Raw genomic sequence first — 25,211 nt, forward strand, 5'->3', positions numbered from 1 at the left:
CACATTGTTAACAGTCACGTGAGCAGACTCCCAAAACAAGCATCTTACTCCAATCTCAGTGATGGCAAGAGATTATTAGGAGGACAAAAGGAAACTATTCAGACTCCTTGAGAAAAGGTTAAAAGATCTTCACTTATGGGAATCCTTAGTCCCGGAGTGCTCAACATGGAGCATTCAGGATGGCACTGAGAAGCTAGAGTCCCCTTATTAGGTAAAGGCAGAAGCACTACTAAAATAGTGGAAGGACACACCACCTCTGATACCATCCACCCTCCTGCCCAGTCTAGCACCACCTACTCCAACCCGTGTCAGAGCCTGCAGAACCCACATGGGCCTGTCATTTCAGAATCCACAGAAGTGAAATAGAAATAAGTGATGATTCTCACCTGAGGGATTACCAAAGAAGAAAACTTATGGAAAGGGTGCAGAAAAGATTCACAAAGAGGTTACTGGGACTGGGGGCTTGGAGTCTGTAGGAGAGACTGTATAGGCTGGGAGCTTTTTTCTCTTGAAGCAGAGAAGGCTGAGGGGTGACAATAGACAGGTTTATAAAACCATGAGGGGCAGAGATAGGATAGATAGTTGCAGACTTTTCCACAGGGTAGGGGAGGCTAAAACTAGAGAACATAGATTTAGGGCTAGGAGGGGAAAAACTCAAAAGGGGGAAATTTTTCCACGGAGGGGGATGGGTATATGGAACGAGCTGCCTTAGGAACTGGCGGAGGCCAGGACAATTACAACATTTAAAAGGCATTTGGGCAGGTACATGGATAGGAAAGATTTAGAGGGATATGGACCAATGCAGGCAAATGGTAGCTCAGGTAGGTAACTTGGTCGGCATGGACAAGTTGGGCCAAAATGTTTCCATGCTGTATAACTATATGACTAGATAAAAGGCTGCCTGTATTTACTTAAAGTAAATGAGTAAAAATTCAATTATTCCAGTTCACATGTTTGTGTGTTATTGTTGATAGTAGTTAGTAGTTGACAGTGTCAGTCAGATCAACGATGGCAAATCTCATCAAGTATCAAATAAAAATTATTCTTCTTTTTAAGATTCCCATATGTACAGCATATTTTACTTCCTATTCCAAGCTTTTATGCAACATTATTTCTTTGAGGATGTAACGAAGTGAAGGAACATGAAGTTGCATCATTAAATGTTTTACCATTAAATACCACAAGGAAAGAAAATATTCAGAATGAAAGTGCCTTTCGAACCTTGTTAATTCTGACAGAATCAGCAATTGACCCACAGACAAGGATAGCACAGCATTTTACGCACGTTGATTCTGCAATCTGCCTGTGCTAAATATAGCTCCAACTGCATATAAAGCACAATCTTCAGCTTCACATTTCCACATCACATTCATTGTACTATGGAACCTGCTGCAAGATTAACCCTCACAGGACAAAGTTTTAAGAATCAGAACATTAAGTGGTTTTAAAAGGTGAAATAGTTCAAATGACAAACATATTACACATGAATTAACACATTGACAGAAAATAGCTGTAACAATTTGACATCTTTCAGTTTTTAGTTATATTAAAAGATGAAAATTTTACATTATTAATGACTTACTGATGAAGATAGGAACCTATAAAATGGTCTGTTAAGGCTTCACTTTTGATTAGGTAACAATTTAAAAACAAAACTTTAGTTATGGGAATGAGATGTTGGTAGGACATACACAATGAACGGTAGGGCCCCCGAGTATGGGAAACTCTGATAATCAGCAAACACATCAGGCCCTGGTTCGCACTCTCTTCATATGATATTATTGTACTGCGTAACGTCTAAAGAAAGTGAATTTAAAAAGTGATCAAGTATTAATTGTAATAGTGCCCAATAAACTGGGAAGTCTGCCAATAAAGCAACGAAGTCCCAAGTGTGCTGGATTAATGTGTTTTACTATATTGAGGAACAAAGGGGTCTCAATGTACATCTGAAAGTGACAGCACAAGTAGGCAAGTTGAAGATACAAGATAATTGTTTCATTAGCAGGGGCACAGAATGCAAACACAGGAGGTTATGCTACAACTTAGTGAGATACTGGTTCAGCCACAGCTGGATTACCATATGGTTCTGGATGCCATAATATAGGGAGGAATGTGATTACATTGGATAGCATGCAGAGAATATTTACAAGGATATTGCTTGGAATGGAGCATATCAGTTATGAGGAGAGACTGTATAGATCGGGTTTATCTCCCTTGGTGCAGAGGTAGCCAAGGGTGACCAGATAAAGGCCAACAAAATTATGAGGGGCATGGGGTAGATAGGAAATGTTTTCTCACAAGAGGCACCTAAAATTAGAGGTTTATCTTAAAGGGGATATGAAGAAGATCTTTTTCACCCAGAGTTTGGTATCTGCAATGCACTAAGTGGGTGCTGGAGGCATGTACTCTCATAACATTTAATACCTAGATGGGCACCCAAATTGCCAAGGCATAGAAGGCTATGGACCAAGTGCTGGTAAATGGGATTTAGTATAGATGGATACTTGGTAGGCATGGATACAATTGGCCAAGGGGTCTGCTTCTGTGCCGTACAACTAGGATTAATCAAAAAGGAACTAATTTTGTATCATAGATCAAAATACTAAAAAATGGAAACACAGAAGCCAAAAAAATGGAAGTTACACAGAACACTAATTTTTCAATTTTGTATTGACTAATGGAAAACTTGCATTAAATTTAATCTAATTCTGAATTATGCAATATATCAAGAAAAAGAATTGACAGATTATACTGGCACATAAGTTTGCTTTTCCTGCTACTGAATTTGCATAAAATTATATCACAGAGGTGGTATTATGACCACTTTGAAGACAGATTGATTTTCTTTTATTTACCAAGTTATTCACCTATGGAAATATAATAAAAGTCTTACAATACCACATTCCATCAAGAAAAATATGGCCAAATTCACAACTGTTTAATCAAACCCATTTTCCAAATGCGACAGGAAAATAAAATGAAAGGATTTAAGAGCAGGTAACCTACTGCTTTTCAACAGAAGTCATTATGCTGTCAATAGCTGGAGAATAAAGTCATATAAATAACAGGGATGAGGTAGTTTGGGCCTCAGCAATATAGTTGGATTTGACTACTTGATGAAATTTATCTCCTCCTGGTTGATTGCCTGGTTACAAAATTGACATTGAAATGAGCAAATTCTATTCACCAATCAAGCTCAGTGGGTGCATTGAAATGACAAATTATCAGAATTTCTTTTGCTAAAATGATCCTGACTGCTGCAATTTACCAGGTGTGTACCAGTAGGGGAGATCTAGTTCTCAAACAGTTCTTCATGAACCAATGATGATATGTGGTCAACAACAAGAACAAAAAAAAGTTTCAAAGCGGATTATGGTATGGTAACATTACATTGTTCTTCTGTACCTATAAAATGCAATCCAATTTACAAGAACATAATTGCAGCACCTTTTGGGGAGAAAAAAATACCCATCTCTAGTCATCCTCTTCTTCTGGCCAATTATTAGTTGCCACTCTCAATGAGCCTGCAAGATTTATCAAAACAATCTTTAGAGATCCAAAGTATCAAATGGTTTCTCAGTGCTGAATGCAAAAGAACCACTTTTCAGTCTTCCATACTTTAAAGTTGTGGCTGACTTGAACAAGATATAAAAATAACTACTCGTATAGAAAAAGAGCTAGATTTCAATTTATATTTTTTCCACCTCACTTAAAGACACCAATTCTTTTTTGGAGAAGATTTCTGCACATCTAGGGAAACATCCAATCGATCACTTTCAATGAACCCAAATAACATTTAGACCGGTTTAACAGAGTCAAATCTCATTGTCATGGACCAGTACAGCACAGGAACAGGCCCTTTGGCCCACAATGTTGTGCCAAATTAAATGCCTAATTAGGCATCCCTTCTGCCTACACAATGTCCATATGCCTCCATTCATGCTCCTATCCAAGAGCCTTTTAAATGTCTCTAACGTATTTGTCTGCACCACCATCATCCCTGGCAGCACATTCCAGGCACTCCCCACTCTCTGGGTTTAAAAAAAACTTGCCCCGCATGTCCCCTCTGAACATACCCTGCTCACCTTAAACGCATGCCCTCTAGTATTAGATATTTTGACTCTGGGGAAAAGATACCTGCTGTCTACTCTATGCCTCTCATAATCCTATAAACGTTTATCAGGTCTCCCCTCAGCCTCCGGTGCTGCAAAGAAAACAACCCAAGTTTGTCCAAACTCTTCTTATAGCACATGACCTCTAATCCAGGGAGTATCCCAGTAAACCTCTTCTGCACCCTCTCCAAAGCATCCACATCCTTCCTCTAATGGGGCGACCAGAACTGAATGCAATATTCCAGATGCAGCCTAACCTGGGTTTTATAAAGCTGCAACATAAATGTAATCAACGATCAGGTTGGATCATCCATGGTCATGCTATGGGATAATCAGTAGTAAGAATCTGATATGGAGTCACATTTAGGAATCAACATTTTGGTATAATCAAGGACTAAGAAAGTGTAAAATGTAATAACCCCAAACCAAAGGATTTCTAGGACATAGCTAGCACCATTATGAGAAAAGCTGCTGTTGTCTTAGCGTCACAAAGATCACATACACGTTGCAAAATTCCAAGTGGGGAAAAAACCCACAAAATCCCAAGGGCCTAGGCTTATTGCTGTCCTATTTTTCAGATGAACTGGAATGAAAGCATTTCATTTACAATTCCAACAGTATGCAGCAGCTAAAAACATGAATGCAATTTACCACGCCTATAAGGAGAGGGGAAAAAAAGGACACTGATAGAAAACAAAACTAGCAGGAATTAAAAAAAACAAGAAAAAAAAAATCACAAGAGTTATAACAAATGGAAGCAGAATTTAACCTAATAAAAGTTGGTAAATTGTATCCAAAAATTGCCTTCGTCATAGTGTAGTCTTGGATGTGTTTTTCTGACTGGAAATCTGTGGTGTTCTGCAAGGTTCAGTGCTGGGGCCCCTTCTTTGTAATATATATTAATGATCTAGGTGTAAATGTAGATGATCTGATTAGTAAGTTTGCAGATGACACAAGAATTGGTGGAACTGTGGAAAACAAGGAAGGTTGTCAAAGGATACAGATCAATTGGAAATCTAGGTCGATAAATGGCAGGTGGCATTTAATCCAGACAAGTGTGAGGTGATGCACTAAGAGATCAAATGCAAAAGTATACAGTAAATGCAGGACTTTCGGAGCATTGATGTAGAGAGGGACCTTGGGGTGCAAGTCCATAGCTCACTGAAAGTGGCAACAAATTGATAGGGTGATGAGAGCATATAGCAGGCTTGCTTTCATCATTCAGGACATTGAGTATAGAAATTGGGAAGTGATGTTGCAGCTGTGTAAAACTTTGATTAGGCCACATTTGAAGCAGTGCACATAATTCAGATTGCCAACTATAGGAAGGATACAGAGGCTTTTGGAGAGAATGCAAAAAGACTCACTAGGATACAGCCTTGACTGCAGTGTATTAGTTTAAGGTTGAACAAACCTGGATTGTTTGAGCATTGAAGGCTGAGGGGCAACCTGATAGAAGTACAAAGCACAGATAGGTTAGATAGTCAGAGTCTATTTCCCAGGGTGGAAATGTCAAATACTAGAGAGCATAAGTTTAAAGCAAGAGGGGGGTAAGCTTAAGGGAGATTTGCGAGGCAAGTTGCCTTTCTTTAAAAAAAAGAGACTCGAGCGGTAGGTGCCTGGAAGTCACTGCCTAGGGAGGTGGCGGAAGCAGATACAATAACAATGTTTAAGAGGCATTTAGGCAGGCATGAACAGGCAGGGAATGGAGAGAGGCAGGCAGATGGGATGGTTTGGATTATCATGGTTAGCATGGACATGATGGGCTAGAGGGCCTATTCCAGTGCTGTACTGTTCAGTGCTCTATGAAAAAGTGAACTGGAGGGAGTTAAATGTACAGAATAAGGGCAAGTATGCATGACAAGGTAAATAGCTCTGAGTGCTGGTATTGCAGGATGGCATGAACACCCCCTTTGACATTGTATTCTACAAACCTACAGGAAAAGTAGAATTTTCTAATAATTCATTCCCTATTATCTTGTCAATTAAATTTAGAGCTGTAAATAATTTTCTTAATTACATTTAAACAGTAGCAGCTGGCATCATTGGCCTTTTGTACTTCTAACCTCCCAGGTGATGACAGAGCATGCAGTTAAAACTGATTTATGAAGCCATGTCAATAATGTTCAGAACAGGAATTCCATGGATCGATCCAATCAACAAAATACTGAAAGCTTGCTTTATCATGTCCAATGACTCAGAATCTAACTCAGCCTCTGGCTCTCAGTAAAAATAATTTTCTTCAATTTGGACATCAGCTGTACTTTTATCTCAGCAGCAAAAGCCAGCGCATCACGGACACCAGCCTCTCCTCCTTGGACTCTGTCTTTACCTCTTGTTGTCTGGTGTAGCAGCCAGCATAATCAAAGACCCCACCCACCCAGGACATTCTCTCTTCTCTCCTCTTCCATCAGGTAGAAGATAAAGGAAACTGAGGGCACGTACCACCAGACAAGGACAGCTTCTACCCCACTGTGATAAGACTATTGAACGGTTCCCTTATATGATGAGATGGACTATGACCTCACGATCTACCTTGTTGTGACCTTGCACCTCATTACACTGCAGTCTGTAGCTGTGACACTTTACTCTGTACTGTTTCCACCTGTACTACATCAATGCACTTTGTACTAACTCAATGTAACTGCACTGTGTAATGAATTGACCTGTACGATCGGTTTGTAAGACAAGCTTTTCACTGTACCTTGGTACAAGTGACAATAATAAACCAATACCAGTGGATTCAAGCCCTGGTCCGAGACTTGAGCACAATCTCGCTGACAATGCAATATATATCCCTCAGCATTAATTTAATAGGTGGTGAGCCCATCAGCAATCATAAAGCAAGTATTTTTCAGTGAAAATGCAATTACTTATCTCTTGCCTTTTGTTTAATAATGCCATGTATAAAAATTAACTACTATGTTCTGTCTTCAAAAGTACTTCATGATTATAATTAAAAAGTTTTGAAGCAGTTTCTTACATAGGACACAAGTGCCACAAATTTATAAAATTATGTAGCAATGGGTCATTATGTGGAAAAAGTAAACTAGAAAAATTAACTCAATTTTTTGTAATTAGGCAACCCTCTTGCATGAGAGGACAAGATGAGCGGCTGACCATTTAAAAATGAGATATACAGCAACCCTGTGGAGTCACATGAGAAACAGAACCTTCGGTCAGCCGAGTCCACACCAATCATCAGCTATAAAGAGTAATCCTAATTAATCCTTTTATTCTCCCCACATTCTCTCCAACACCACCCAGATTCTACCACTCACTACACACTAGAGTCAATTTAGTGGCCAATTAACCTACCAATCTGCATACCTTTGGTATGAGGGGGGAAACTGGAGCACCCAGAGGAAACCCCCACATAGTCACATGCAAACTATACACAGACAGCATCTGAGGTCAGGATTAAAACTGTACCTTCCCCCCACCCCCAATTATTTTAGATCATTAGAAATATTTGAAACAGAAGTTGGGAATAGGAAGGGGAATAGGGAATTGAAGTGACATGCAACCAGAAGATCAAGATGGCTGTTGCAGAGAGGTGCAAAATGGTCACCAAGGCTATGCTTGGTCTTGCCAATGTAGGGGAGGCAAGAGGGCACTGAATACAACAATCTCCATCTCACTTAGAAGGGTGATTTTGGTCCCTTGATGGTGGTGAGGGAGGTGGAGGGACAGGACACCTCCTACGATTGCAACGGAAATTGCCAGGGACAGGGAGAGATGAGCGAATTACTTGCTCTACTCATTACTGAGTAATGTGCAATGATGGTCCAGAACACAAGCAGGGTGTACAGTCACAGCTGGGGGTCTAGAGAGCAGCTAATGCCCAGAACATCAGGGGTCATGAATACAAGTAGGTTTGATTGCCTGCGAAGCAACTGGGACCGTTTTTCGTAACGTCAGTCACGCTGCATGAATGGAAGTTACTGTTATACAAGAAAACCTCCACAGTGCCTGTACATTCCCCATACCCTTTAAATTCACCAGATTCACTGGAAAATTTATGTTGGGTATTAATAGGAATAACATCCAATAGCCTGGAAAATCTGCCAGTATGGCACCAAATCCTAGGGATTCTGGATTATCAGTTTTAATGTGTGCAGCACTGAGAAGCGAATACAGAGGAATGAGATACAACCTTACACTTAAGAAATTGGGAGGCATTGCCTACTCCCACACAAATACAAGAGTGAAATTCTGAATGCTCTTCCCAATAGATTTTGAGCGACATTGTTAGTAACATTTGCTAATGTCAAAATATCAAGGAATATTCTAATTTGTTACTTTTACATTTTACCATACTAAAGGAATCATACAAGTAAAATATGTTGGAAGCATCCAGGTCAAGCACCAGTGGGGAGAGAAATAGTGTTGACATTTCACGTCAAGCATATCTAGCATAAGATTGACCGCACAAGTCAAAGGCAGAGATGGAAACTCAAGCTTACAATCCATGGGTTTATAGTCAGACCAATAATGGGTTGCCCCATCATGGTTCAGGTATCCTACAGAAGCATCTTGAACACCACTCTTATATTGCTGTTCCTTCTTCTTCCAAATCTGGAAGTGTGATATCCAAGAGCTAGCATCGTGTGCAAGTCAATGCCTTTTATTCCACCAGCAAAACAGTTCTTCCAGAGATAGGTCAAGTAAACCAAAATCTAATAATGGCAACACAAGGAGCTTGCCCACAAACCACCATTTCCTGCAATCTAAATACCAGTATGAAAGTGGTCCAAGATAATTCTTGGAAGTGCAACGAAAAACTCAAGAGCATCTGACAAGAATTGAACTTTGAATTCTCACAACATCTGAAAAGACTATGAAAGTAGCATAAAGTTCTACAAACTCCACCACTGTTCTCCCCCTCCTCCCCCACTGGCCCCCCCAACGCCAATGTGATTGTTAAGGCAGCCTTCGAGATGCACACCATACATTCTTTTGGAAGCAGCTGTTAAGAGCTGAGCAATTGCTGTTCAGCTGCATTTACACACACTTATTCAAAAAAATCTAGCTGGCTTGCCCAAGGTTTTGCTCAGCAGTTATAACTGGTGCAAAGTCATGGAGCACAGAAGAAAAACTGATTATGTTCATTCTAAATATTAAGAATTTAACCTTAAAATTGTCAAACATAACTTTAGATGATATTAAAAATGATACTTACTATTTTCTATTGTGGGATCATACGAGTCCACAAACTGCCCTTCAACAAACTGGATAGTCAATGAGGACTTCCCTAAAAAGAGGAATAGATATACATGAGCATCAAACTATCTTTTCCTGAAAGGCTGTGTAAAGTTTGAAAAGTTCACATCCAATTATATTGCAATCATATTTATCCCTCTGCCTCCAACATGCACCACACACTAATTATATTCAACATATTATTCAGATTATGAATCCTGGGGTTTTACAGGGCCATGTATAAGATTTGACTGCAACACCAGAGTAATGTTACTAATTTTTGCTTCTAATACATTTCTTACAGTCCATGAAAATAGGGACTAATATACCCTTGAAAACTAACTAAATGTTAAAGTAATTTATTGCCTCTTGATAAATAATTAATTCTTTATCTTATTCAAAGTAAAACTTATCAACTTTGAATTCTCCATTATTTCTACCGCCATATCTTCATTGTTTCTCCAACTAATTAGCTCCCAAGTAACTTGGCTGAGATGAGGAATTCCCAATAATTGCTTGTTATTTACAGCACAGTTTGCATCTTCCACGAACAGAGCATTTTCACAGATGACTTTGTTCTGCACACTCATTAAAATTTAACACCGACTTCCCATAGGACAAAACCAAACAAGCATCCCCCAATTACTACACCAGGAAATATAAACCAATTAATATAACCTTTAGATTCTCATAACAAGAGCTTATGCTTTATTACAATACAAGATGGTGAAAATACCTGGGTCAGGCAGCATATGCAGAGGAAAAAAAAAGTTTCAGATCAACAAACTGAGGAATATAGGATACTGGGATTAACCTCAGTTAATGAAAGAAAGGGCAGGAATGTACAACATGGGTCACAGAAAAGGTGGTGTATGCAGTTCTGGATGTCACACTATAGGAAGGATGCAATTGAAGGGTGCAGAGGAGATTCATCAGGGATGAGGTGACTGCATCCATTAGCAATCAAGACAGCAGGTAGCCTCATGGCATCAAGGAGTCCTTTGCAAAATCAAATCAGTGGGAATTGGAGGAGATAATTCTTCTCTAGTTGGTAACAAACCTGGTACAAAGGAAAGACTGCTGTCAGAAGCCAACCATCTCAGTCCCAGATTGCAGTAAGAAAGTCACTGAAGGGCAAAATAGGAAGTGTTCACACAGCTTTGAGGTCAGCTTCATTTGCAACTCTGATAACAAAGGAGTCTGTGCCTATACACATAAAGGCTGGTGATGCAAATGTTACTGCCAATTATCAGTCCAGGTTTGAATGTTGTTCAATATTTGCACTAGATTCTAGGCAATAGATATCTCAAATATAATCTAACCCCCCTCATGCCCCAACCCCCTTCAAACCAACATTCAACAGCAATACAGATGACTAATGACCAGAAACTCAGCTATACCAGCCACAAATAATGTAGCTAAAAATGCAGTTCAGAGTCTGCATAGACTGCAATAAGTGACAGACCTCTTGAATACAAGACTTTCCATCAAAGCACAGATTGACACAGTGATGAAATACTTTATACATGCCGAAATTGGAGCAGCCCAAAAATGCAAGCTCAAAAACAACCAAGAAAAAGTTTATTTGGTTGTACTCTACACTATACCACCTTAATCATTCATTCTCCCATTGGCACATTGTGACAATATGTACCATCTAAAACGCAATGCAGCATCTCCAAGATTCTAGCATCTCTGTAGGTGAACCACTATTCTATGCAAAGGTACACCATCAATTGACCACAAGCAGACTCACCACCAAGAGCAACCGGGAATGGGCAATAAAAGTTGGCAATGCCTGTAGTATCCACATACTATGAATAAAAGTAGGGATTGTGATTTTAATTTAACTCTTTGCCTCATGATAAATGCAAATTAGTCTATCAAGGAATGAATGAGCCTCTGGCTAAGCTAGCATTCATTGATCCTAAATTGTCTGTGAAGAGTCAGTTAGACCACTAATAGCAGCTAAAGATCAACAACTTTTAACTGGAGCCACAGCTAAGCCAAGGATGGCAGGTTTCCTTCCTCAAAGGGCATGAGTCAGTTTTTTTTAAATCATGTCAGATATCCACGGAAGGGGAAATGGAATAAGCTTTCTGGGTCAATGAACTATCAGAATTTGAGCTTTTACAGTAGTTTTATCTTAGACTTCCAGCATCCACAATATTTTGTTCTTATGTAATATTCAGTTTCATACTTTTTAATTGTAGAGTTAACTGAATTTATTGGCTGCCATGATTGATTCTGAACATTTCCAGATTGAAACCCAATGCTCTGGATATTACAGGTTGAAGCCCTCAAGTCTGGCACCCTTGGGACTTGGTTGGTGTTGGACCACAGAAACTATCCCAGATCATCTTCCTCTGAGCAGAATGGTTCTTAAGTAGAAACATTCTTGGGCCACATAAGGGTTTGGGGACTGTCTGAAACTTCCCTCAAGTCAAAAATACTGTCGGCTGAAATTGCAGAAGTGGTATTGGTAGGTTAATTAGCTACAGGTTACTACAGATCTTAGAATTAGTTAATTAGTATAGATCTGAACTACATGTTGGATTATGGGAGTTGCCATACCACAATGTCATACTACAGAGTTTCAACCTGCAGTTAAGTAACTACCACAATGCTACCGAAATATGTTTTTTTTAAATGTTACACATCCTGGCAGACACAGGGATAATATCAGGTTTGATCTCTGGTGGAGCCAGTAGAGTTGCTGCCTCAACTCCAGCAACAGAGGGATCTTGGGGTCCACGTCCATAGATCCCTCAAGGTTGCCGCGCAGGTCAATAGGGTTGTTAAGATGGTGTATGGTGTGTTGGTTTTCATTAGTTGGGGTATTTTCAAGAGCCGCGAGATGATGTTGCAGCCCTATAGAACTCTGGTTAGAACACATTTGGGAGTATTGTGTTCAGTTCTGGTCACCTCATTATAGGAAGGATGTGGAAGCTTTAGAGAGGGTGCAGAGGAGATTTACCAGGATGTTGCCTGGATTGGAGAGCATATCTTATGAGAATAGGTTGAGTGAGCCAGGGATTGTCTCTTTGGAGAGGAGGAGGATGAGAGGTGACTTGATAGAGGCATAGATTGAGTGGACATTCAGAGACTTTTTCCCCAAGGCGACAATGGCTAACATGAGGGGACATAATTTTAAGGTGACTGGAGGAAGATGTAAGGGGGATGTCAGGGGCAAGTTTCTTTTTGAAAACACAGAGTGGTGGGTGCACAGAACACACTGCCAGCAGAGGTTGTGGGGGCAGATACATTAGGGACATTTAAGACACTCTTAGATAGACACATGAATGATAGAGAAATGGAGGGCTAATTTGGGAGAGAAGGGTTAGATAGATCTTAGAGCAGGATAAAGTGTTGGCACAACATTGTGGGCCAAAAGGCCTGTACTGTGCTGTAATTCTATGCTCAACTCATTATCAATTCTGATCTCCAGCTCTGTAAGGAATTTGAATGTTCTCTCTGTGCCAGCATGGCTTCCCCCCAGATGTTTCCTCCCACATCCCAAAAACATGCAGGCTGGCAGGTTAATTGACTGCTACAAGTTGCCTCTAATGTAGATGCCTGGTAAATCTGTGAGCAGTTGATAGGAAGAGGTTGCAAGAAAATAGGACTGCTGTGAGTACAGTTGATGGTCATCCTTCACTGTCATAAGGAGACATGGCGATATAGATATGTAAATTATCAGGGATTATGCGACTGAAAAAAAAGCCTCATTTCAAGATGGAAAAGGACAACCAAATAAGACCAACAACAATCATTCTTTACACTCAAGAATGAAGGGAGATCTAGACACTATGTACATAAAGACCAAGTCCAGAATGATTAATCCTTGGGAGAGAAAGTCAAGGTGTAGTATGGGTGAATCTATACTTACGTTCTTAGGAATGAGTTGGCCAAGAATGGGTAGTCCTGTGTACTTTCCACCACAGCATCAAAAGGAGAAACTGAGAACAATGTCTTATTGCGACTTTAGCAAGTGGTACAGATAAGCCTCAAAACTACCAATTCCTGCAGGGTTTTAAGGGCTTACGTAACGTTCAGTAATGTTCTTCAATACAAATAAAACCAGAGCATGCTGTAAAAATATCACAACAATCAAAACCAAAGGGTCTATTACTATCACCAATATCTCATAACTTCATCCCATTCTCTCTTCAACCCCCTCCCATTGGGCAGAGATACAAAAGCCTGAAAGCACTACTACCAGGCTCAAGGACAACTTCTAACCAGCTGTAATAAGACTATTGAACCTCAAATGACAAGGTGGACTCTTGACCTCTCAATCTACTTCATTATGGCCTTGCACCTTCTTGTCCGCCTGCATTGCACTCTGTAACTGTAACACTTTATTCTGCATTCTGTTATTGTTTTCCCCCAGAGGTTTTTCCACTCTACCTCAGTACATATAACAGTAATCTCTTTAAAATTGGTCTTACTCTACATTCCCCTCTTGGTAATAAATCTTATTATGGGCACTAAACAATCCAAGCATTTCATTTTTAATAAAAGTAAAAAGATTAAAGATTGGGTAAATTTATGAACATAATTTGTCGTATTTCCAACCTGGTCAATTCTGATATAGTAGAATTCAATGGCAAAATAAAATCCCTACTAAACATCCCAACTTGATTTTATTGAAACATGCTGTGAAAATAATTAATGCTAATGCCTAAAGCAGCAGTTTATACTGTGCAATTAGTTCTATGTAGCTTAAACTAATTAACAGCCTTTTGCATAAACATTGACAAAATAAACCTTTTTAAAAATTACATACACTTGAATGTGCATGCCACTTTAAGATCCACAGGTTTTGAATTTGAAAAGCCAAATTAGAATATATCCAATACCAACTTCTGATGAAGGTGTCTGTTGCAAAACTACTCACTTGGCAGGAATGAATGCTGGGTAAATATCAATTAAATTTTGTGCATGCTTTAATTCATCTAAGAGACTTGGATGTATTTAGAAATACAGTTTCATGGTTAAATGCACACATAGTTTATTAGCTACAGATTTCACATCCATTATTCCAAAGCACAAATATAATGCACAAACAAAAAACAATTCATAACCCGTTCTGAGAAAGCACTTATACATTATTTCACTCTGCTAATGTAGGCCTTATCAATTCATCAAATGATCCTATGTTCTGGTAGAGGCATTAATCCCAGCATAAAGATAAGAACTCTTACCAAACCATCATTCATTGTTTCAAAGATCTTCTTTAGGCTCTCTACACCACCTCTACCAAGCAACATGTTATTTTCTTTCACTGGAGCTTTTGTAGACACAGTTATGTGCATGACTGGCCCAGTTGAGTTTCTGGCTTTGAGATGGTAGTGGTGAGCCAGTCCTTATGCTAAAGGTGTTCCAGCAATGCTGTTGAAGAGGAAGCTCTAGGATTTAGACCCAGCAGTGAAGGAAACACATGCATTTTTTTTTTAAGGTCAAGATGACCTGTAACTTGGAAACAAACCTGATGTTCCCATGGCTTGCTACCCATGTCCTTCTTGGTGGTTGAGGTTTGGAAAGTGCTGTTGAATTAGCATTGATGGTGCATTCTGCAGAACATTCTGATGGTACATGAAATTAATGCTTTGGCTAGTGGATGGTGTATTGATCAAGTGGATTGCTTTGTCACGCATTAAGTCAGAGTTGTACAACATAGAAACAGGCCCTTTGGCCCAATCCCATCCATACCAACCATCATGACTATTCATATTATTCCCATTGCCGCATTAATTCCATATCCCTCTATTCCCTACTCATTCAAGTATCTCTCCAGGTTCCTCTTAAATGTTGTTACTGTTCCTGCCTCCACTTCTTCCGGTAGCTCACTCCAGATACCAACTACTGTGTGAAAAATGTACCCCTCAGATCTCCTTTAAACCTCCTCCCTCTCAACTCAAACTTGTGCCTTCTAGTTTTAGACACCCCTACCATGGAAAGCAAACTCTGGCAATCTACCCTATCTACCTTTTCACTCCAGGAAAAACACACCTAGGCTATCCAATCTCTCTGAATAACTCAAGCCCCCAATCCAAGCAACATCCTTGTGAATCTTTTCTGCACCCTCACTTGCTTAATCACACCCTATAGTGCAGCGACCAGAATTTCACAGAATACTCCCAGTGTGGCCTAACCAACACTTTGTACAATTGTAACATGCCCCAACTCACGTACTTAATACCTTGGGCAACAAAGGAAAGCATACCCTACATATTACTTACCACTGTCTTCCCATGTTCAGATAACGATGTACTTGTACCCCAAGGTCTTCCTGTTCAACACTCCTTAGGGTTCTGCCATACACTGCATGTCCCCATATATTTCTTCTGAAAATGCATCACTTTGCACTTGTCCAAATTAAATTCCATCTGCCATTCCTTTGCCCACTTTCCCAGTTGATCTACATTTTGTTGCAACTTTATACAACCTTCTTCAATGTCCATTGCAAGTGGAATTTTGGTGTCATCCAAACTTACTAATCATGCCACCTACATTCTCATCCAAAGCATGTGTATATGTATATACACACACACATAAACAATAGAGGACTCAGCACCCAATCCCTGCAGCACATCACTGGTCACAAGCCTCCAATTTGAAAAACAACTATCCACTACCTCTTATCACCAAGCCAATTTTGGTGTCATCCACAAACAAAGGCTAGCTCACACTGGATCCCATGTGTTCTAACCTTCTAGACCAGCCTACTATGCAGGATGGGACCCTGTCAAAGGCCTTGCTGGCCCACATAGACAACATCTACCACAATGCCCTCAATCAATCATCTTGGTTACTTGTTCAAAGCAACTCAAATTTGTGAAACAATTTCCCACACACAAGGCCATGTTCTACTATCCCTAATCAGTCCTTACCTTTCCAAATGCAAACAAGTCTTGCCCCTCTGAATCCCTTCCAGTAACATTTCCACCACTGATGCAAGGCTCACTGGCCTGTAGTTCCATGGCTTATCCTTGCTGCCTTTCTTATATAAAAGGCAACATAAGCTATCCTCCAGTCTTTTGATACCTTATTAAAAAGTCAGTAGGTGCTGCTGTAAAACAAAGCACTTCAGAAGTTTACAACATTGGAAAATTCCAAGTATCAAGATTACAGGCACAATTACTGTTCATAGTATGTGTGAAAATACCACTTAATGACATGATTTGGCTAACAACTTAACTGACAGATCGTTGCCCAAAATTTCCACTTTAACTGACGAGGTTCATGTTTCAAGAATCAAAAGCTTTTGTTACACTGCAATTATTGGATGCACCATCTGGACATCTGGAACTTGTGTACTCAGTGACTGAGTAAATTTTCCATATTCACAAGAACCTACCAATTGGAAACACCAGTTCAAAAATACTCTAATAAGGTCAATATAAAGCCAGATGCTGATAGCAAGATAGATTTCTTTTCCTAGTGAAGACCTGATCCAGGCAAAAATTTCAGAAAAGGGTTAGCATTCCAAATTCAAAGAACTTGCCCACCATTGTACTGTTGCATTTCCTATTGTTGGTTTCAACAATGAGGAATGAGGAAGTACCTTTAGTACTGTAATTTGATCTTATTTGCTGTCCTCTATTGAATAGAGATGTGGAACTTCCAAGTATTTCCACATTATGAGACTAATCTGTTCCTAAATTTCTGCCAACACTTTGCTTTGGGTCATTTAAGCACTTTCTATCTGAACAATGTGCCCAGCCTATTTTTTGAAAAAAAGAACTTTATATTCAGAAGAAACAATACTAAAAATATCAAAAGGCCATTTCAAATTCATGGCATTGCTCCTGGTCAGATGAACAATTTTATAATAGGTTAGGTTATGATGCTATTTAAATGAAAAAAGATGCACCACAGTGCAGAATGTATTATCCTGTTTGAATTGAAGTCATATTCCTTTAACTACAAAGTGCAAGTCACCGAGCCTTCTCATTATTTAGAATTTAACTGCTTGACCAGGGCATTTCCCAAACTGTGAATGTGTTTTCTAGGGTAACTTTATACCAGAAGTATTATGTATTCAGCAACAGTAGTTAATTTTTTTTTGTCCAGGTCTAGATGCAAGAATGCAGGACATGTTCTCTATATATTCAGAGTTAATCTCTGGTGACAGCAGAGATATAATCAAGACTAACTGCAGTTATCAAGCAAAGCAGAATGACAAGAACTGGATCAGATCAGGCAGATTTTTTTAAAAAGCGGCTCCACCTCAATTAAGCCATAAATTCCTTTCTTTTTAAAATATATTCAATGATATAGTAACCCGGAAACCAATGTAATATTAGGTTGGAATATTTGGAGGCATTCTGCCACACAAGTTAAGAAACTGGACATGACAAATTGGAGGTGTATGTCAGCAATGATCTGACTAGTTTAGCATATACAGCTTTATAGAGTCAGAGTCACAGAGCTCTACAGCACAGAAACCAGCCCATCTAGTCCATGCCAGCCTGGTTTTCTGCCTAATCCCATCTACCTGCACCCGGACCTTATCCCTCCAAACCCCTCCCATTCACATATCTACCCAAACCTCTCTTACATGTTACAACTGAACCCGCATTCACCACTTCCAGTGGCAGCTCATTCCACACCTGCACCATCCTCCAAGTGAAGTAGCTCCCCTCAGATTCCCCTTTCACCCTAAACCTAAGACCTCTTGTTCTAGTCTCACCCAACCAAAATCCTGCATGCATTCACCCTATCTATACCTCTGAGATCTCCCCTCATTCTCCTCTGCTCCAGGGAATAAAAGTACCTTTCCCCATAACTCAAGTCCTCAACGCCCAGCAACATCCGTGTAAATTTTCTCTGCACTCTTTTAAGTTTATTGATAAGTCCTCTTACTGACTGTATCTACCTGTGATGCCACTTTCAAAGAATCATGGATCTGTATTCCCAGGTCCCTTTATTCTACTGCACACTTCAGTGCCCTACCATTCACTGTGCAAGTCTTACCCAGTTTGTCCTCCCTAAGTGCATCACCTCACACTTGTCTTCATTAAATTCCATCTGCCATTTTCTGGCCCATTTTCCCAGCTGGTCCAGATCACTTTGCAAGCTTAGACAGCCTTCCTCTCCGTCCACTACGCCCCCAATCTTGGTGTCATCCGCAAATTTGCTGATCCAGTTTACCACAGCATCTAAATCATTAATATGATAAACAACAACGGGCCCAGCACCGATCCCTGCGGCACACCACTAGTCACAGGCCTCCAATCAGCGAGACAACCATCTATCACCACTCTCTGGCTTTTCCCACTAAGCCAACATTGAATTCAATTGACTACTTCATCCTGAATGCTAAGTGACTTAATCTTCTGGACCAGTCTCCCATGCGGGACTTTGTCAAAGGCCTTGCTAAAGTCCTCATAGACAATGTCCACTGCCTTCCCAGTAACCTCCTTGAAAAATTCTATGGTTAGACATGACCTGCCATGCACAAAGCCCTGTTGACTATCCCTAATCAGGCCCTGTCCCTCCAAATACTTGTATATCCTGTCCCTCAGAATATCTTCCAATAACTTACCCACAACTAATGTCAGGCTCACCGGCCTATAATTTCCCGGCTTATTCTTAGAGCCTTTCTTAAACAACAGAACGACATTAGCTATCCTCCAATCTTCAAGCACCTCACCCATGACCAAGGCCATTCTAAATATCTCTGCCAGGGTCCCTACAATTTCTGCACCAGCCTTCCTCAAGGTCCAAGTGAACACCACATCAGGCCCTGGGGATTTATCCAGCCCAATTCACCACAAGACAGCAAGCACCTTCTCTTCCCTAATCCAGATAAGGTCCATGTCCTCACTACTCTTTTGAGTAAATACAGATGCAAAAAATTTAAGACCTCCCCCATCTCTTTTGGCTCCATGCATAGATGACCATACTGATCTTCAAGAGGACTAATTTTGTCCCTTACTATCCTTTTGTTTTTAATGAAAAAGCTATTTACTGATAAAGGACTGAAGACTGCAGATGAATGTAAACTCAAGGTTTATAAATGCATTAAATAACTGTTCTACACCACAGCACTATTTATAGCAAGTCAACATTTGCTGGTTTGTAACAATATTGTTTCAAATATTCTGATGTTTCAGTGAAGCTATGTCCCTTTAAGGCAGTAGAACTCTCCCCTGGTTAGCGAACATAAATCTTCACTATAACAAGGGGTTATTTAATTTAGTTATTTAACAAAGATTTCATTTGGTACAATGAAGGGTAGGGAACACACTTGGAGACCACTTTTCAAACATCCAGTAACATTTAACAACCCTTGTGATTGGGTCAATGGAAAGGAGCCTTAACCATGCTATTTAAATGGGGAAAAAAAACAAGCACCTGTGCTCTTCCATCTGACAGTAATGGCCACTGAATGAATGACTTATAAGTTTCAGCTTGACAAAACGGGCAGAGCTTGCTTTTGATTTACTCCATCCTTAAAGGAGATCAACTAGCTTCTGACTTCTTTCCTCACTTTCTCCCTCCCACTACATGAATTTTTGCAAAAAGGGTTCTTTAGGAACCCAATCCTTTTGTTAACTAGGGGAGAGCTTTAATTCATATATAGCAAAGAACAATGATGTAGGTAACTTGTGATTTCAGATAATAATCCTAGCAGTATACACTGGGAAGTGTTACTTGTAAAGAACGACTCCAGTTTCAGTATAAAACAAATACCTGTACTTCTCCAAACCCAAACTCCCATCATCCTCCCAGAGAAAGACATTTAAGCACTTCCAATGACAGATCATAATGAAGACTACAACAGTGAATACAACAGTTCATACATTAGACATTGTTGGTTTGGAGGGTTTATACATTATGGAAAACAGAATATTCTTCTGCTAAACTGTAGTGTTAGTGTAGCAGGCCTATAAAGTCAAATAAATAAATTTAGTGAGGTCAGTTTAATTGCCAGTTTTCTTTGAGGAAAGGTCAAGTAAGAGTACTGAACATTCAATTCCGTTTCTTAAAGAGCATTTTTGGGAGACAGACAAAAACTGAGGGAAACAAGTTTAAAACTAAGTGTGCAGGATTTGATGCTATTGGGAGATCTCCAAATGAAGTGCTCATAGGTCAATATATAAACCACTATATTTTAAATACATCAATATTATTTTATCATGGTTTAACTTTATAATATTGGAGTATTGTGTTCAGTTCTGGTCACCTCATTACAGGAAGGATGTGGAAGTTTTAGAGAGGGTGCAGAGGAGATTTACCAGGATGTTGCCTGGATTGGAGAGCATGTCTTATGAGGATAGGTTGAGTGAGTTAGAGCTTTTCTCTTTGGAGAGGAGGATGATGAGAGGTGACTTGATAGAGGTGTACGAGATAAGAAGCATAGATTGAGTGGACAGTCAGAGACTTTTTCCCAGGGCGATAATGGTTAACACAAGGGGACATAATTTTAAGGTGATTGGAGGAAGATACAAGGGGGATGTCAGGGGCAAGTTTTTTTTAAAAAACAGAGTGATGGGTGCATGGAATGCACTGCCAGCAGAGGTTGTGGCGGCAGATAGATTAGGGACATTTAAGAGACTCTTAGATAGACACATGAATGAGAGAGAAATGGGGGGGGCTATGTGGGAGGGAAGGATTAGATAGATGATAGAGCTGGATAAAATGTCAGCACAACATTGTGGGCCGAAGCTGACACAATGTCAGCACAACATTGTGTGCTGTAATGTTCTAATATTGCACAGTTACCACCATATTCAGTTTGAAATTATGGTGTTCACAATTTCACTTAAATTGTAAATATTAGCATCAATTAGATATATTATATAAATATCTTTTTTAAAAAAATACTCATTGCAATTAGCAGTTATGATGTTGACAAATTATTAGAAATAAAAAAAAAGAATCTCAGTTTTTAAAAAAAAATTCAGTCTTAGCTTTAACAACCTGGGTCAATTTCTATGGAAAAACTAGAGTAATTGCAGAATTGGAGAGGAAATGCAACAAACTTTTTCACCCAAGAGGACGGTAAAAATCTGAAAGGGCAGTAGAAGCAGAAGCTTTCATTGCATTAAAAGTGTATGCCTTAAGAGCCGTAGGAGGAGGAGTTAGGTTGGTTAACTCTTTATGGGCAGCACAGGTGATGGGTCTAATGGTATCATAAATTGTCAGTGACAGAGACGAAGGCCAGCATCTGTAGCAATCAACCCCAACAATGATGTGGATCTGCAATCACACGTAGGCCAGAGCAGGCAAGGAAAGCAAAATTCCTTTCTTAACAGACATTATCAGGGGTCATCTTAATCCTAAGATTTCAACAATACTGAAAGGAAGTCATGGCAATGAAGCAAATGTGGATAAATTAAATTTAGTTACATCTTAACCAAAATTTAATCAAATGTCAACCATTCTCAGCTCAAGACTAGGTTCATAGACAATCACTGGTCTAGAAATATGACTGTAATGTCAAAATAATGAAGCTGCTGGAGCATGATAGTTGGGTGACCTTCGATAAGATGGGAATTGTGGGTCACCACTGAGAAAAGCGCGACAACTGTAATCTGAGAATGTAACCGGAGAACTATGTTCCTGAAACACTTCTGTATACTAGGTAGAAAACATAACCCAAATTTAGTCCTGAAATCTGCTGTTAACATGGTAATGTTGTTAAGGGAGGCAGCTGAGATTAGAGGAGAGGTCCATTGGATGTGATTGACTTGTAGCTAGGAGAAAGAAGTTGGGATGAGAATGACAAGAGAAAAAAAATTCAAAAGGGATTAAGGGCACAGATGATTAGAAATGTAGCATTTTAGGCAGATGCAAGGCAAAACAAATAAAGGCTTTTAAACCTTTTTAATTCCCCATGAATTTTGAGAGGATTTCATAAAAACCGTCAGTTAGAGAGTTGTACAGCACAGGCAATTCATTTAAAGCCAAATGAAATTGTTTCTTACTGTCACACAGAATGTGCTATTTCCCATTAAAATTAGAAAAACTAGCCAGGTCAGTTCTAAGAAAGCCCTTAAAGAAATTCTACTTCTACTCAAAAACGTTCCAGAAAATGACTGGAAGTTTAAAGCTGTTAAGTACTTTTATCACTTTCCCCATCAAGCAGTAATGATTGGTAGGAGAGGTGGCTCTAGGACACAGTGCTGTAATGAAGGGAAAGCATACAATTGCCATTATGTAGGCAGCAGGAAGGCACAATGGAAATAGCACAGGTGCAACAATTAGAGGTAGATATTTATAATGCTACATTTATAGATATATTAGCTCCAAACATAGACAATATTCATTCTGGAGAGAAATTTGGGGATCTTACCATATAAAGACAACAGCAACATATAACTGAGTTATATGGATTCTGAAATGATTCTAGCACAGTTACATCCATTGCATTTACCTCTTAGCACTCCACTTCAAAACATGTTTTCCCCATAGTCTTGGCTGGTGAGAAGATAGAACCTTCATTCTCTAGATCCCATTAATAACAATCATTCACCCAAATGCCAGAACACACCATGGGGGATAGGAGCTGCATCTAGCTTTACATCACTCCTATACATTAGCCAAATAAGTCTTGCTATAATGGAGAAATTAGAGTGCTAATGGCAATCAATACTAGGATTCAAAACAGACTACTGAGAGCCCATATTCAACCATTACTTGCCGTACAACACTACAAAGGTCCTTTTAAAATGTCAATCCACTCTCGATAAACCTCTGTAACCCAGCATAAAACATCTGAAGACCATTTTCAAACTCTTCAGCAGAGAACAAGTGTTGAGATTTTAAACTTAAATAGTTAAAACACCATAACACTGTCTCCAGTGTGCATTTGTCTAAGTGGATAAGAGTTTATACTTAAACAACTGAAAAGAATACTATAATGATTCCCTGAACTTCTGCTGTCACCCTTTCTCCTCCTTTCCAGAACTATGGTCCAGTTCCCCTTACCTTCCACCTTTTCGGATTCCACGTTCAACAGTTCTCCACCACTTTCTGCACTGATCATCAAATGCACCTTTTCAGCATTCTGGGAGTATTTCCTCCATGACATTCTAATCTGCTCCATAATCACCAGCAAGATATAGCCTTACACATGTCCTTGTTAGTCAACGAGGAGTTAAAATACTTCCAGGCAGAACAGACTTGCTTGAACTTTCCTCAATTTAGTATAATGCATTTGGTGTAAATGGTATTATGTATACACGAATGAACACTTTGCTCAACTCCTCCATACCCCTGATCACCTGTCACTTTGTTGTCTGACTCCTATTCTGAGCCAAGCTGTCTTTGGCTTCTGACACTACCCCAGAGAGTAACTGAACCTCACCCATCAAGCAGGCACATCACTTCCTTTCTGCACACAAAAATCAAAATTGAATTCAACAATTTCAAAAGCTGCACATGGTGTCGGCATATAAACAATGCCCTAGATGGATGATTGGGTATTTCCCCAATCTATCTTTGTGACCACTGCTGTAAGTGACTGCAAGAATGAGGATGCATAACTATCCTTTAATCATTGCAACTTAGTTTTCCTCCCTACACATTATATAATCTGAATATTTCCAGTGACCTATTTTGAATTCCACAGATTGCCCTACTGGTTTCAGGACTGAACAATAACTTTTTTTTATTTTAATGAGCAACACAAATCCCTGCAATACAAAAGAGGCATCTGGAGATATTCAGCTCTACTGCAGAGACAATAAGCAGATGCTGATTATGGAAAAATGACAACCATATTGAAAACAAAAATAGAAAGCTGGGAACACTTGGCAGGTCAGGCAATATCTGTGGAAAGAAATGGAGTAACATTCTAGGTTGACCTGAAACATCGACTGTTTTCCTTTCCATGAAAGCTGCCTGACCTCCTGAGTGTTTTCTAGCATTTTGTTTTTATTTCAAATTTCCAACATCGGCAATTTTATTAAGTTTTCAATCATATTCAAAATGTTGATTTGAGACAAAACTACCAAGGTCATCAGAATTCTGAGCCCAAACAAAAGCATTACAAGAATGGTCATAGATAAGTGAATACCAACAGAAAAATATCTAGTTTAATGTATGATTGATGAGATTAATTTTCAATACTTTTTCTTAAAGCAGGTTATTTTGGATCTCCCTACAGAGATTAAAGAAGAAAATTAAAGCAATCTATAACGTTGAAGAATGTGCCCTGTACATTTGTATTAATTTCTACGAATAAGTGCTTGATTATCAGAGTATCACACGGAATAAGTAAAAGCATTTCTGGGGATTTAAAATGTAGTAAAAACAAGTGGAACAGCATTTTCAACCCAAGTATAATATTAAAAAGATACAAAATCCAGAAAATTAAAAATAGATTGAACATTTTTTTAAAAAATGGAGCAACATGCTGGAAAAATAAAACTCTGCAATCCTTAGAAATAAATCTGTAGAGTAATGGTGAAAGAGGATTAGCCGTATTGCTATACATGAAACCATTTGGTTAGATATGCACAAAGGAATGAATTTGATGTAGCTATCACAATATAAATGTTATGCACTGAAAAATTCAAATAATGGTCATGCAGTGGGCCCACTATTAAAACACAAAAAAAATAGGGCAAAAAAAAAAATAGGGCAAATCAAAAAAACACCCAAGCTGCATACATACAGACTAACACACTGGATTTAACTCAGTTGAGTATGCCAGCTCCCTTGATTTTTCTTTACACTTATGTATACTAACATTCTAGAAGAACAATTTGGTAGATCAAGTTACCTTTCACTTGACACAACTAATGGTTATAACATTACACAATTGTCTTATTGACGTGAATATTGACATCTGATGGGCATACAATGTCAGTGGTGTTACAACAACTGACATAATAATCAACAAAAAGTGGTTACATCCTCACTAAATAGATTCATTTA

The 25,211-nt window shown here is 39.2% G+C and overlaps 1 protein-coding gene across 1 annotated transcript in view; it reads right to left on the reverse strand.

The window, feature by feature from the left end:
- rheb (Ras homolog, mTORC1 binding) overlaps positions 1-25,211 on the reverse strand; it is a 55,838-nt gene that overhangs the window by 28,842 nt on the left and 1,785 nt on the right. Inside the window, exon 2 of the mRNA XM_052016835.1 lies at positions 9,291-9,366. Coding sequence (XP_051872795.1) covers positions 9,291-9,366 — 76 coding nt within the window. The remainder of the gene's footprint in view (positions 1-9,290; positions 9,367-25,211) is intronic.

The sequence above is a fragment of the Pristis pectinata genome, chromosome 5 (genome assembly GCF_009764475.1).
Source record: "Pristis pectinata isolate sPriPec2 chromosome 5, sPriPec2.1.pri, whole genome shotgun sequence".
In the NCBI taxonomy this organism is placed as follows: domain Eukaryota; kingdom Metazoa; phylum Chordata; class Chondrichthyes; order Rhinopristiformes; family Pristidae; genus Pristis; species Pristis pectinata.